Here is a 15,569-nt window from a genome sequence, read left to right on the forward strand (position 1 = left end):
ATGATTTTCTTTGTTTCATCCGTCTGGGTTTTCACTTCTACCACAACCTTCTCAGCAAGTTCTACTAATATTGGTTTGGTTTTGTTAGGTTTCAGCCGCCACAGATCTAGAAGATCTGACGTTTCTTCTTCTTCAATATCTTCAACGTAGGTTACCACAACAACTTGAGGTTTCTTGTTCTCTAGAGTGACAATTTTTGTGAGTAATAATTTTTGTAATACTGACACATGTAACTTGATCAATGTAAAATTATCAAAAATGATTGGCGCACCTGATTTTTTTATTTGATAGTTTAATATAATTTTTTTAGTTTAATGATATAACCTACTTTGATTGAAGCAGTTTTTTAATTCTATTGTGCATGTTCTAATTTAAGACTATAATGATACCAATTTTTCAAGCACAATTTCTTACAAAGATAACTGAATGTCACAATTAAATATCATTATCCTATCTGACGGGTTATTAAATTTTAAATATACTCTATGAGGCTGTGGGGGTTTTTAGTGCGGATAGTTGATATTTAGGCTGTGACGGATAATTACTGCGACTTTGTTCTTGGACTAAACATGAGTCAAACAATGAACCGCCGGTTGGTTTCATCTAATAATTTGGGTCAATGTCGCGTAACGTTAAATGACGTAAAAAATGGCAAATAATCATAACGTTACCGGTCAGTTATTGTTTTAATAATAGTTAGCATAACCTCGACAATATGTGACACGAGAAAAATAAAAAGAAATTCGCGATTTTGCAGGTTCATAAACGTGAGAGCAGATTTATTATTCAATTATTTAAGCTTACTGTTTGTATTTGTTAATTATTTATAGTACTCATTGCATACAGGGTTTTTCAATGAAAAGTAGCCACCCTGAATATCTTCCAAAATAATTTCTCTGTTAAAAAATGTTAAGACACGTCAACAAAGATTGCAAGGGGGACATCTTTTTACGTAGGATTTGAATTGCTGCCATCAGCCCCTTTGCCGCCATAGCCACCCCCACTAAGTTCTCAAATGGCACCATACCCTGTGTGGCACATCGTTGGAAAGGGTATTTCATAAGGAATTAATTGCACTATTTATTTGTACATTTGCTTTGAATTGAGACCAAAAAAAAAAAAAAAACATTTTTTTCTTATTTTGGTCAAACTGCTGATAACACTACCGAATACCTGTTTTTCATTCCATGTTTTTGCCTCAGTCGGTCAACTTGTAAGTTCGTTTTGAAGGAACATTGTCAATATGGTTTACACGACTACCGAAAGAATAGAAATTGTACATTTTTCATCCAGATAAATTAATTGGTCATCAGTATGTCTTAAAGTTGAAGCAAAAATTCATGAAAACTGGTTCAGTGACAAACAAAAAACATCAATCTTAAAGACAAATTATTAATGAACCAATTGAAGTTGCTGTTTTGGGACACGTTGCAATGGATAATAATCAGTCATTAAATCAAATTTCCCATGCATCGGGTGTTTCGACAAGCAGTGTATGGAGAATTTAAAAAAAACACAATTTTCATCCATACAAGGTAAAATTGGTTCAGGAATTAAACGAAGATGACTATGATAGAAGACTACAATTTTGTGAAATTATGTCTACTAATCTGACAAACAACGTGGACTTGTTGTACAATATTTGCTTCAGTGATGAGTGTATGTTTTTTTTGAATGGAGAAGTGAACAGGCATAACTGTAGGTATTGGTCAGACACGAATCCACATTGGTTTAGGGAAACCCATATCCAATATCCAGAAAAACTTAATGTTTGGGCAGGTATTTTAGGAGACCACATCGTTGGTCCGTTTTTTATTGACGGTAATTTGAATGGCGCTACTTATCTTGAGCTTCTTGACACCACTGTTGATCCGACCATAACAGAGCTACTAGAAAATGATGAAAATTTATTTGAAAATCAACTAATTTTCCAACAAGACGGTGCACCTCCACACTATCCACTTCCCGTTCGAGAATATCTAAACAATCGATTTCCTGGAAGATGGATTGGTAGATGTGGTCCCATGGAATGGCCTGCGAGATCACCCGACCTCACTCGGTTGGACTTTTTTCTATGGGGGCATTTAAAATCTAAAGTCTATGCAACACAGCCGGCCAATATTGCAGACCTTAGGCAGAGAATAATACATGAATGCCTCAGAATAATACAAGTCCTCACAAATGTTCGCGAACTCCTCCAAAGTCGCTTGTATTATTGTATGGAAGTTAACGGAGGTTATTTTGAGCCATTAATTAAATGATAACCGCTATTTGCTATTATTTCTGCAGTTAAAAAAACTCAAAACGTGTTTTTATTTTTTTTGGTCTCAATTCAAAGCAAAAGTACAAATAAAATAGTGCAATTAATTCCCTATGAAATACCCTTTCCAAGGATGTGCCACACAGGGTATGGTGCCATTTGAAAACTTAGTGGGGGTGGCTATGGCGGCAAAGGGGCTGATGGCAGAAATTCAAATCCTACGTAAAAAGATGTCCCCCTTGCAATCTTTGTTGACGTGTCTTAGCATTTTTTAACAGAGAAATTATTTTGGAAGATATTCAGGGTGGCTACTTTTCATTGAAAAACCCTGTATAAGTAGGCTTTTTGAAATAATGACATGTAACTATAGCTTTTTAATAAATTTAGTATTAATGATGTGGAAAGGTTAGTTGAACTACTGCGGTTGAATCTACATTATAAGTAATAACCTGGCCGATAAAAACAACTATGCACTTTATTCATCGATTACTCACTTTTCAAGTGTCATTCACAATAAATATTTCCTGTACACATCTTGGACCCTAATGACAACAGTACGGCATAATAATTATCTATCAACTTTAAAGTCTTTTTCAAAACTGCGGTTCAAATAATCTAACTGCTAATAAAAGTCCTGAATTATACAAAATAGTAAAAATATAGACAACTAAAGTCTATGAATGCTACGAAAATAAAAATAACTTATGCACTATACAGCACTCTCGTGAGGAGGTTTATTAATCACCACAATGTCTGAAGGATAAACGTATTTTTTTCTTCGGACGAATTTTGGCGATGGGGATGGTTCTCCAACGCTATTATTAAGACCGCTAAGCAGTGGCAAATCTTCAGTCCTCGCAAAACACCTACCACAGTCTTCATTACCAGTCACTTCAATTTCACTTCGTTTACTTTTGGAGAGAATCGTTTTAATAGGAACCGCTGTTGTATTAGGATTAGGAAGTGGAAGCTGTTTGGGTGGCTCCATTAATTGTTGTTTCTGTTTTTTGCTTTTAAACAGCCGCCATTTCACTGGAGGAGAATAAGGAATCTCACAGCTCGTATCGACGGTGACCACTTGAGGGTTGAAAGTAACGTTTTTTGTCGTGTCCGAAGGCGTCCGACATACACTTCCTGAATCAGCTGAGGAAGAACCGGGCTTGTTTGGATGGTACTGTATAATTGACCGAGACTCATCTGGTGAAACTAAGTCAATGGCTAAGTTAGAGACGAAATCTGGGTCCAGTTCATGAGCTGATGAAGGACTAAGCATCTGAAAAACGTCTCGAATTAAGCAACTGCTTTAAGGTTATGCTAAACAATTACTTACTTGAGGATAGACTGGTGTGGACGCAGAACGTATAAAATATACCGGTTGTGGATTGTCCTCCATCAAAGTATCAGGATGCAAATCAAGTATGTTGGGGTCGGAACTAAAAAACTCTTTACATCCGGCACTAGCCAGAACGTTGTCTAAGATTTCTTCAGCTGATTGGAAATCGCTTCCGCTTTCTGAAGTTCGGATTCCGCTACACCTATATTCACAAAAATCTGTGAATTATTTTTAAACCAATCATGATTTCAATTATTTTAGTTTTTCTGATACTCACTCACAGTGTATGTCGTAAACAGAATGTGGTTTCAGCAAAAAGGAAAAGAAAAAAAAAACAGGACGAAATCCTTAAGCGAAGAAACTTTAGTGTTTTCTATTGATATTTTGGTTTAACAAAATTGTTAAATTCACTATTATTAAAAATTTATTTTTCAATTTCAACTTTTTTCCACTTATTAGAAACGCTAGAAGAAAATTCATGTTCCTATCAAGTGCGGAAAGTGCCTTTACCGCACCCGCACCCACTGAGGCGACTAATGACAACTTCATTTAGCGTGCGTGAAAGTATCACTTTCCGCACTTGTTAGGTAAATAACTATGTATTGATATATGTACAGGGTGGTCCAGTTTTAAGTGTCAATAATTCACCATTCGAGTGTCTATTTTCCTTAAAAACGTTTTCTAAGGAAGATACAGTCCTACAAATTTCAGTTTAATTTAATAAAGTATTTATCTTTTACGCTCACTGGATATTATTCAGAAATGCCAGTTTTCCAATTTGCTTGTTCATTTTGAAGAAAAATGTATCTGTTGTAAAATTTTGATTTGAAATTCCGTTACGAGATAACTGGGTTATTACGTTTTATAACCATATCGTTGTCCTTAAAATAGTAATAAAAAACTGGATTTTTGGACTAACTTTTACTGGCGTTAAATTTTTTAGATTATAGGTAGTGTAAAACTGAACATTTAAGACTTGTTTGTAAGTGTCAGTCCAAATTTGTACTAAATAGTCTAAAAGTTTACTTTTAAGGCTAAAACTGACTTCACTAAGACTGAAGAGAGTCCACAAGTCTATTTTCAGGACATTAGTTGGTGTACAACTTAATTTTATGATTTGAAACAAGTCTAGAATTCAATTAAACAATAGAAACAGTCCAAATTAACATTTCGGACTAATTATTTTCTAAAAATTAGTTCAGAAGACTAATATGGTAGCATTTAGTACCAAAAGTGTTTACTTTCATCACTGAAGAGTCTGAAACTTGACTTTTACTATTAGAAATAGTCTTGAACTCCATTTTTCCATTTAAAGCACTAAAAACAGTCTGAATTTCTTAGAAATGCTACAATTTTTTGCACCTATGAGTGTAGAAATCAATTTAACAGTGAAGAAGCTTGAAATGACATTTTCAACACTAGGACAGTATACAAACTGGTTTTCAGGCCAAAAACTTTGTGAAGATAGTCTTCCAACTCAATTTCTGATCTAGATTTTTAAGAAATGGTCGAACTTTTAGCACTGAAGTATCTAGAAGTTTAACAGTAACAAAGCTTGGAAAGGACATTTTTAAGCCTATATGAAGAATGTAAGAATTGTTTTTTAAGTCTGCTATATCAAAAACTGCCTGAAAATAGTCTTGAAACTCAATTTTCCAAGCTGAAAGCAGTTTTAAAGCACTAAAAATAGTCCAAAGTTCTAAGAAAATGAAAAGCAAAGTAAAAAGAACTTGAAAAGTTAATTTTTAAGTCAATTTTCATAAACCTAGAGGTACTAGAGGATACTAGAGGTTCTGCGGATTTTATATTGTCTGATTCGTGTAAAACTGGTCAATTGTATAATTCCATGTTATATAAAGGACTGCAGGAATTTAATATGTTGCCGAATCATATTAAAGATTGTAGCAACCTCGAGAATTTTAAAAAATTAATTAGAGAACACTTTTTGTAGTTTTTAACATTTTATATTGTGATGCCTATGTATTTTTAAATTTATTTTAAGTTTTTTATACCCTTATGTAATTGTTTTTGTATATAGCATTATGCTAATGTCAATATCCTGTATTTAAGACTATTTTCAAGACTAAGATATTGAAATTTGTCTTCAAATTATAAAAACTGACTTTTTAAATGCAAATTTTAAGCTTCTGATGTCACTTAAATTCATTAATTAGTTCAGAGTATCTTTTTGGTGTCCAAGTCAATTTTCATTACTGTAAAGTCGGTTTGTCCGGAAACAATGAAAACTGGCTACAAAGACATTTTTCTACGACCCCTATAGAAAGCTAAAATTTCCTCCCTCATTTGAGAAATGAAAATATCACTTTCACTCCTTAGAGAGTGAAAGTGCCACCTGGGTACGTATTCTTGAATTGAAGGAAGGGAATTATCAAGAGAAAAGTCTGTAGAATGTGACAGGAACACAGTGGTCAGTTTTTTCTGTCACATTCTATCAACACGTCTCTTGAGATTTCCGTTTTCTGCGTTCAAGAATTACACCTCAACTTGAACAAGGATATTAAAAAAACTATGATTTTTGAAAAATATCCAGTGACGCAGAAAATAAGACAAAAACATGAAAACCATCCTCCTGTATCCACGCCACTGGATTTTGGAGGGCTTGTTCCAAATTTGATCAAAATTGTTCCAAAGGTCTGACAGTTATAAAAAAACCGATTTTTTAAAATTACATTTAAAGGACTTTATTTTCCTTGGGAAGCATTTTTCAGGAAAATTACGTAATGCATATCAACTTATTTTTTGATGCACTATTATGGTGAATTATTGACATTTAAAACTGGATATCTTGACGAAGGCGTAAATCAAATTCTCTAATTTTCCTATAATACGGTTTTAGGTAAAAACAGAAGAATTCTTTACCCAATGCTTAGAAAGTCTTTATTACAGCCTCCTTGAGTAGTTTCACCAGAACACCTATGATTGCTAGCTGCAGATTCAAAACTGATATTACTGCTGGATGAACTTTCAACGTTGTTATTGTTATTAATGCATAAGACTGGGAACTTTTTGCAGCTCTCAAAACTTTTCACGTTCCGTATATCATCAGCACAGCTACTCAGTTCGCCGATGATTTTAGGGGTGCGTCTCATTACCTACATTATCTTCGATTAGATTTAAAAATAAATATGTAAGTATAATATTTACCTTAGGTGTACCACTGATTTCCACGACAATACTAGTGGCTACCAAACTGGCTCTTGAACTAATACTAGATAATTCTGACATACTTTCAGGACTAGCCAGAGGCGCTAAGCCCAACCAATCATCATGGATTAGGTCCACTTTTGGTACAAGGTTTAGACTTAGACTTTTCGTTATGGACGGGAGTTCTTCGTGCTAAATATTTTACTTTTACGTTATTGCTTCAAACGAATAATGATCTTTACCTTAGTTAAAGACATTCGCTGACTTTTAAAAGAGGTATCCGACCGGTTGCTCTTAAAAGAAAAATTCAAATTGGACAATGGTTGACGCAATGACAAAGGTGATGGTTGACTCTTGGTGGAAAAATACCCGTTAGTTATAGAGGAATTGCTGGAAGGGCTTTGTAATGAGGTAAAGCTGGTTTCCAGGAACATATGAGGAGTAGATACCGATGAGAAATAGTTTGTTATCGCTGATTCGCTCGTTGAAGATGACCGATGTGGTTTTTTAGGACCCATCGTAGTTACAACCTGCAAGAGAAAAATTGCATAGTATATTTATCAAAAAAGTTTTATTAGCTAAATCAAATTGTAATGGCACGGAAAATTGGGTTAAGTTTCAATCATGCATAAATAAAAAATTACTTACAGGTCACTTCCTACTATCCAGTTAATGGGTACGTTCTTCTATAGGGTGAATAACTAACTAAAACCAAATAAAAAAAACACTTAAAAACAAAAACCACTAAACACTACGTTTTTGTAAGTGCGTTGTTAAAATAAAAATTAACTCCCTCTTATTACACTTTTTTGATATTTTTTTAAATAACCGAGTTATGGACTCGTTTTATTTTTTAAAAGAGTTTTGGGGGAATATCTTCCTTAAATGACCTTTTAGGACAAAAGTGCCCTGATGAAGTCTTGTAGAGAATATTATTTCCTTACAACTTTCTCTTATTACACTTTTTTGATATTTTTTCAAAAAACCGAGATATGCGCTCGTTTCATTTTTTAAAACAGTTTTGGGTAAACATCTCCCTTAAATAACCTTTTAGGGCAAAAGTGCCCTGATGCAGTCTTGTAGAGAATGTAATTCCCTACAATTTTTCCTTATTACACTTTTTTGAAATTTTTTCAAATAACTCTAGTCTGGTGTGTTAGATTACCATCCATTATGGAACAAGGAGGAGTACTTTTCCACACTAGTGCGGTAAAGTTACTTTATCGACCACTAGCACGGTAATGATCCATTACATAGCTTTCTTTGAGTTACGTAATGATCGATTTTACTACACTAGTGCGGTAAAACACCTTGAGAGTACGATAAAACAATTATTATCGCACTAGTGACTGTAAAATTCTACATTGCGTAAATCAAAGTTAGACTTAAAAAATGTCAGGTCGTCGAAAAATTGTATCGCGTACTATAAACTTACAAAATGTCAATAATTGTTCACTTATTATTAATATTAGTAAAAAGAGATTAAAAGTATGTCCATCACATCAACAATAACTCATTTATGGTAATCAAGTTTGTAGATTATAATCAAGTATTATTTTTGTACTTAATAATTATAATGTGCTGTTATTTTAGTTACATACATATGAATATACAGAACAATATTGTTAAATTTCTTTTTCAATTTTAATTTATCATTTATTTTCGCTCGTAGAAAAAATGATGTTCTTGTCGCTAGCTCGGTTGGGCAACTTCAGTCGGCGTGCGGGAAAGTATCACTTTCCGCACTTGTTAGGCAAAGAAATAATTAAGACAAATCTTTGTTCTACTGAGCCCAAACTGCATTTTATGATATTCTCAAAATTTGATAAATAACTTATTCGCATCTTAAACATTATGTCAGATAGCAAAATTGGAAGAATTATTATGTTTTTACACGGTTATATTATTTCAGATGTTTCAGGAAGTAGTAAACATTTGTAATCTTTGTCTATTTTTTTTTAAGTACTCTGTTGTTGAACTTTTATTTAAAAATAAATACTTACTTGTATCTATCTGTAAAGATAACTTGTATCTATCTGTAAAGGTTTTCGAGATATTGACGTTTGCTCTATCTTAACTTTTTGAGATTTATCACCTAGTAACATTTTTAAATTTTGATTTTTTGAAAAAATTTACACCTGTCGAACTTTGCAGTATAGATATAGATACATTCTTGAATATAGGTATATAAAATTTACTAAGCTACTCAGTGTTGGAATATTCGAAACTAAGCATTCTATCTAAAGTAATGTTATAAAGCATAAAAAACATGGAATAAAAATTGTGTTTTAAGAAATATAAATATACATTACAGGGTGTCCGGAATCATTAAAAGCCAATATCAAATCGCTTGCAAAAATGTCCAGTTTTGGATTTTCTTAATTATTGGCATTAAGTAAGTCCATTAATGTTTAATTTTCTTTTCGGACACCCCGTTAAGGTAAAAGCGTCAAAGAATCACGTGTAAAAAGCAAAATAAAAAATCCCCAAAAATGTTACCTTATGTCGGACGGTGCAGGTCTGAGATCATAGGCCGATGTCCCGACCTTTTGTATAGTCTGTGTTGATTGACGAGGCTTCTTGTCCACCTGTCATACACTGTCGATCAGACACCATACGACACACAACACATAGACAAATCTCAATACAAATTTAAAAAAAAAGGGTTGAGGTTAGTGCAAATGGTTAAATACTTGGGCAAGATAATTATTATTTGTTTTTATTTAGGTATAAATAAAATGCTCGTCACAAAGAATGGGACAGCAAAATTCTTCTGCTTCTTCAAATTAATTCACTCGATTTTAATAATTTTTTTGAGGATTAAAAGGTATTTTCTTTCTCTTTCTGATGACTTAAATTAGGTTAACTGAGGTGTAGTCAAAAAATGAAAAATTTGGTCTAAGGCCATTTCTCGCAAAAATATTTTTTGGATTTGTTACAATAACCTTTATCGAGTCTTCTCAGGTCAATATCTGTAGACATTTTTGCCAGTTTGGCGATTAAGGACCATTTACAAAATTTATTTTGCAAAATTTTTAAAATGTGGTTTATTTTAATTCTCTTGTTTCAAATTCAACAATTTCTTTAGGTCCTTTCTGCCAGGTTTGTGCATAGTATTATTGTATTTAATGTTTTTTTGTAACACACTGTTGCACAAAACAATAAAAAAAATTTCAAAAATATATTCGGGGGTAATATCCCTAGTGCATTTAATTTTTCCGGAAAAATTCGTAAAAACGAGTTTCTAAGTAATTTGTTTTAACAAATAGCATGAGCGAGAGTGGTTTAAAAAATCATCCGAGTCGAAGACGAATATTATAATATTTGAAAAATAATTAATTGGTGGGTTGGTTTAATGGAAGAATCCATTACCAGTTTAGTGATTAAATTATTATTAAGTTATAGTTTTGAATTTGCCACAAAATCTTAAAATGTGAATGTAAATAATAATAAATAATAATAATTAATACCCTGCTTAGGAAGTGAAAGATGACGTTTTAATGACGTATTTTATAAATTTTAGATTTGTCAGATTTGCTCACCCTGTAGGTACATCGAAAAAAACTTGATAATTAATTGGGAAAGATTTACTATATTATATAAAATATTTTGCTTTTCTGTAATATCTTTTATTCATATGATTTCCGTTGACAATTTAGTTTATTTCTATGTTCAAACTTTATGATCACAAAAAACTGAATTTAATTTGTTAAATCGCTTTTATTTTTTCCATCACATTATACAATAAAAATAGTAAACTTTCAGACCAGTTACCACTCAAAACGAGTTAAGATACTTGTTTGCTTAGTGAATTTCTATTTGGGCATGCCGAAAGGTCACAATCACTGCGCTATGCAAAATAAATGAAGTGAATGGACGTCTGAAAAAGTTATGTTTCCTGCATCGTTCTAGTCTAGACAAAATTATTTGCTATAAATTTTGATATAATAAATATTCAACAGTCTTTGTCATTTAGCGTCCTCGCATTTTCATTTAAGTGAAACAAGTTCTGTAATAAAATATGAGTGGCAAGCTAATATGAATAAGAACAACAAATAATTTAAAAGTCAGGGTACCCAGTAAAATATGGAGCAAGGTTACGAGACTGCTAATAAATACCGATTTGGGTATACCTACACAAAAAAAAAAACAAAAGTATCAGGAGATGAGATCATAATGTAATGGTTGCATAAATGTGGCCTGTGAATGTCTTAAAATAAGAAATTTAATTTATTTTAATCTGACAGACGAGACGCTTTATTTTGCTATACAGGGTGTCCCACCGGGAACTACCGCCGTCGAAATTTCGAAAACTGCAAAAGATAACTTTTTGAAAATTTCAGGGTTTAGTACTAGCACCGCATTGGAGCCTCTCTATCTAAAAGATTTTCACTTTTGAACTACTACTATTTTTAAATGAAAGACCTGTATATTATTGTTTTTTTTTCTATTAAACACTATTTTCAATAAAACGTGTTATATTTTCAACTGTTATTTTCTTGAAAACAGCTGAATATCGACATAGGATATGAAAAATACTCAGAACTTTACGTTGAATCCATAATTGCCATAAAAAATGGGGGTTCTCAATTGAAAATGTCAACTCGAAGGTTATATCTCAATTTTGGGACGGCCTGTATATTTAATTTTTTTTCTCAAAAATTGCGCGTTTAAAAATAATAACATACGTTTCCGAGAATTTTTCTGAAACATAATTCCCTGAATTGTAATCGAATTTATTCAATACTTTATGGACACACTGTATGTGCACTGAAAACATACCATGGTATGTATACAGCGCTATTTAAGGCAAGTTTTTTCAAAACTAGTTTCAGTGGACTTGGTCTCCAGTTATTACACTGAAAGAGCAGAATACTCTATAGAAACTAGAGCGGAGAACACAACAACTAAACGACTTTTAAGAACAACATAAATGCGAACACTAAGATCAATAACAGGATATACGCTATGTGACCGGAAGAGAAATGAAGAAATAAGGGAAATATGTGAGATCCAAGATGTGGTGAGATGGGCAAGAAACCGAAGAAGAGAACGGAGAGACCACGTGAGCAGAATGTCAGATGATCGGCTGGCAAAGATTGCGAAAGAGTAAAAACCAAATACATCTCGACCTCCTGGACGTATATAAGATGGTATAAAAGCTGGTCTTCAGAATGGCTCAGAAAAAATGTGATGTCACATAAAACGGTATTTTTGAATGAGAAACACTGTATTTACTACATTTCGATAGACCTCAGAGGAGCTACAACTTAATTGTTCTGAAAATTTGAATCTGGCAGTTGTAGTAGCTTAAAAGGAATTTATGGATACACTTTGAATATTTCAAAGGGAATCCTGTAATCTTAAACAACAAAATCTAAACAACGTAGGGGGCTAATCTAACGTCACTGAATTTACAGTCTCTAGGTTTTTTTCTGTTACCATTTTAAATAAAACAAAAAAATAAGGAGTTTATCCGAAATGCTTGTAAAATAAGTGGAGTTCTTAACTGAAGCTGACAGAGGTTATTTTGAAACATGCTGAATGAAAATTTCAGTGGAAGTTCATTATTTTTGTATTTTTACATATTCCTAAGTTATACAGGTAATAATGTCACATTTTTAGCAACAAGAGATCCTGTCAAAATCTAGTAGAAAGTACAAGGGTGTCTTAAAGAAATATTTAAAATTATTATGTTACGTGACCCTGTAGGAACAAAATTTTTTGGCTTTACTACTTCTCCAGGTAGAATCAAGTACTTACCTAATTGAGGTAACAACATAATGACAATGACTGTAGACAAATGGAAGAAAAATAAAGAGATAGGAAATTGTACAATTTTTTTGTGTTTTGTGTTAGAAAGCTTGCGATCCCAAACTAAATAAAAAGTCTAATCGAAAAGTTTGTGCTTACATAGAAGAAGGAAGACAAAAGTTAAGAAATTCATATTACCATATTTTTAATAAAAAAGATTTTTATAAACTAATGGGAATTTTTGTCTATACTTGTATCAGTCACTTTGAAGGCAGCACTATTATATTGAAATAAACCTCTGCCTTTAATATCAATTATGTTGTAAATAGCGTGGATTATACAACAACTAAACAAATAAGTAAAAAATTGTTAAACAGTTTAATTAGTGAGTTAATGAGCTACTGAGTATGAAATCAAGAAACTAACAATAAATACAAAATGGAGAATATGAAACAAAACTAAACAAAAAGTAAACTAATAAGATACAGTTTCGTTGAAATTAAGTCACAGCCTTATTTAAGGTATGTAGTAATAATTAACAAAAACCCGTGCTAAACAAAAACAAATTGGTGCACATGGGTATTCACATGCCTAATTAAAGCATACACTTTTACTTAGTCAAGCAACAATTAATAATAGCCATTCAGAAATTAACTTAAAATCGAAAACAAATACTTAAAAAACAATAAACAATATGTAAAATAAAAAGCATATCAAAACATTAAGTAAACTAAAATCACATCAATGCACCCTATTAACAAAGGCAAGCAGGGCTTGGTTCAGTCAGTATTATTGAAGGCAACGTTGACGGCTTCTTCAGGAACTGCATAAGGGTGAGCAATGTGCGAACGTACCTTCGTAAGGGCTTCCATCACTTTATCTGGCATATGGTCTTGGATCATTACGGGTGAGATCAAAACTTCGTCAAAGTCGGTGTTTGAAGCCCATAAAGCTTGATATACTGGTTCTTTATTGGAAAGGGCCTGCCTAGAATTTCAATAACAATATTACATAAATTTAATAACAATACAGGGTTAGTTTTCTAATGTTATTAAACAAGACAATATCTCGGACACGGATATACTAAGATAATTTTTTTTAAATTAAAGAACCAAGTTAAATACAAACAAAATAGTACATAGTAGATATTTATTCGAACTATTCCTTAATATGTGCAGAGAAACAAGTGATGAAGAGAAAAGTTTTACTATTTACTATTATTTGATCGATGTCCATTATTTATTTTTTTGTTGGTTTAGTCAATAACAATAATCAATAATGAACTTGATTTCTGACTCAGTAAGAACAATTTCCTATTTGAGGTATATGTACATCTTATGTAGGAAATCAAAAACATCTGTATTACTAAACGAAAAAGAGAAGAAGTAAATCCGTACTGATTTGAGGACAATATTCTGATGAAGAGGCAAGTCAGCCTCAAAACGTCAATTACAAGTGCTCAAGAAATTTGATCCTTGTTTTATTACTGACCACATCCTAAGAACCTACCCATATTTGTAGTCTATCTGGTCCAAGAACTACGCAAAGTTAACACATAGCAACCATATAATAATAAAATTATGTAACTAATCCAGTGGATCAATTCAGATAAGCTTCTGGCAACATTGCCCTAAAGTTTTTGCTTACTAGACGTTTAATTACGGTTTCTGTCGTTGTTTCCCGTATGCCATTATTAATGTTTCTCTGTGAGTTCACAGTTTTGCTATGATAAGTTTTTTTTTACCACACTTGTAAGCAAAAAAAGGCACACTTGGAAACAGAGAAAATGACACGACGCTACTATTGGTTAATTCTGTCATTTCTATAGAAATTATTCTAAGACTAAGTTTATCCGCAAATCAAAGTATGAAAAAACAAAAAAGTACAGTTACCCCTTACTAAAAATGTGTGTCGATAACATAATCGACATTTTGGCTAACGCAATGTGGTCTTCATCCTAAGACTTAAATGTGGATTTTAATAATTTCAAATTAGCATGAAACATTAAAGTTAGTAAAGTTTTCACTTAGAATATTAGCCAAAAATGACAAACAACTCATTTTAATGTAATTTTAGGGAGTAAATACTTGAAACTAATTCTTAGATATGAACCCCAAAACACATCATAACAAACATAGATTATTTGATATGTTTTGACTTTCAGGCAATACGGTAGACCATTCATTTCTTTTCTGACAAAATAGTCAAATTAAACAAATTGTCTACATCGTTTGAGTTACGTAATGATCGATTTTACTACACTAGTGCGATAATTATTCATGCGGTAAAGAACCCTAAAAGTACAATAAAACAATCATTATCGCACTGTAGTTGTAAAATCCCTCATTACGTAACTCAAAGTTAGAGTTAAAAAATTGCTAATTTATGTGTTAATCGTAGATAAAATATTGTACATTACCCGTGTGCTATAGCAAATTAATGGATTCGTGTGATCACCACAATTCCCATTCGTGACTATAAAAACGCTCATACCACACTAGTATTATAAATAACTATTACATTATTTATCAGTCAAAACACTAAAAGATGGCAAAAACATAAAAGTAAGCTAACAATCAGAGTTCAAATCAAACAAACACATCTCACTATATCTCATGCCAGTTTATGTTTAAGTGAGTTTAATACTTGTATTTGACGTCTTTTTGTGACTAGAATGTACTAATGAGTGATTCGTTTGCTGGATCGTAAATAATGACAGGTAAATCTTGGTCTATGTAAACCTGCATACAAGTTGACCAGTATACACATGATCAAAGGGCTACTGTGACATTCTTCGAAAAAAGTCGATTTGTTGCAATAATTTAGCCAGATCTCAAAAGCAGAAGATTCTCAAAAAAATAGAAATTACAACAAATATTCGATATGTATAATATTCGATTCGAATGAAATTGAATTAAACCTTCCTCAACATTTCTGCATCATTCCGAATTACGTCCACCTCATTCTGCACCCTACGTATTAACTCTTCCTTGGATTGAGAATTCAAGATAATTTTCACCATTCAAGCAATGGGGCAGGATATAAGGACCCAGAAGA

At 32.4% G+C, this 15,569-nt stretch overlaps 1 protein-coding gene across 5 annotated transcripts in view; it reads right to left on the bottom strand.

Annotated features, from left to right (window-relative positions):
• Positions 1–2,717: 2,717 nt before the first annotated feature.
• inaE (inactivation no afterpotential E) overlaps positions 2,718–15,569 on the bottom strand; it is a 49,254-nt gene continuing 36,402 nt past the window's right edge. For all 5 annotated transcript variants that reach the window (XM_081975315.1, XM_081975316.1, XM_081975317.1 and 2 more), the window contains 6 exons: positions 13,367–13,499; positions 7,001–7,288; positions 6,759–6,950; positions 6,474–6,706; positions 3,591–3,795; positions 2,718–3,533 (listed from right to left, as the gene is read on the bottom strand). In XM_081975315.1, the coding sequence (XP_081831441.1) occupies positions 2,970–3,533; positions 3,591–3,795; positions 6,474–6,706; positions 6,759–6,950; positions 7,001–7,288; positions 13,367–13,499 (1,615 nt within the window). In that variant the 3' untranslated portion in view covers positions 2,718–2,969. The remainder of the gene's footprint in view (positions 3,534–3,590; positions 3,796–6,473; positions 6,707–6,758; positions 6,951–7,000; positions 7,289–13,366; positions 13,500–15,569) is intronic.

Source organism: Ips typographus, linkage group LG3 (assembly GCF_016097725.1).
Source record: "Ips typographus isolate SLU linkage group LG3, UJ_Ityp_2.0, whole genome shotgun sequence".
Taxonomy (NCBI): Eukaryota; Metazoa; Arthropoda; class Insecta; order Coleoptera; family Curculionidae; genus Ips; species Ips typographus.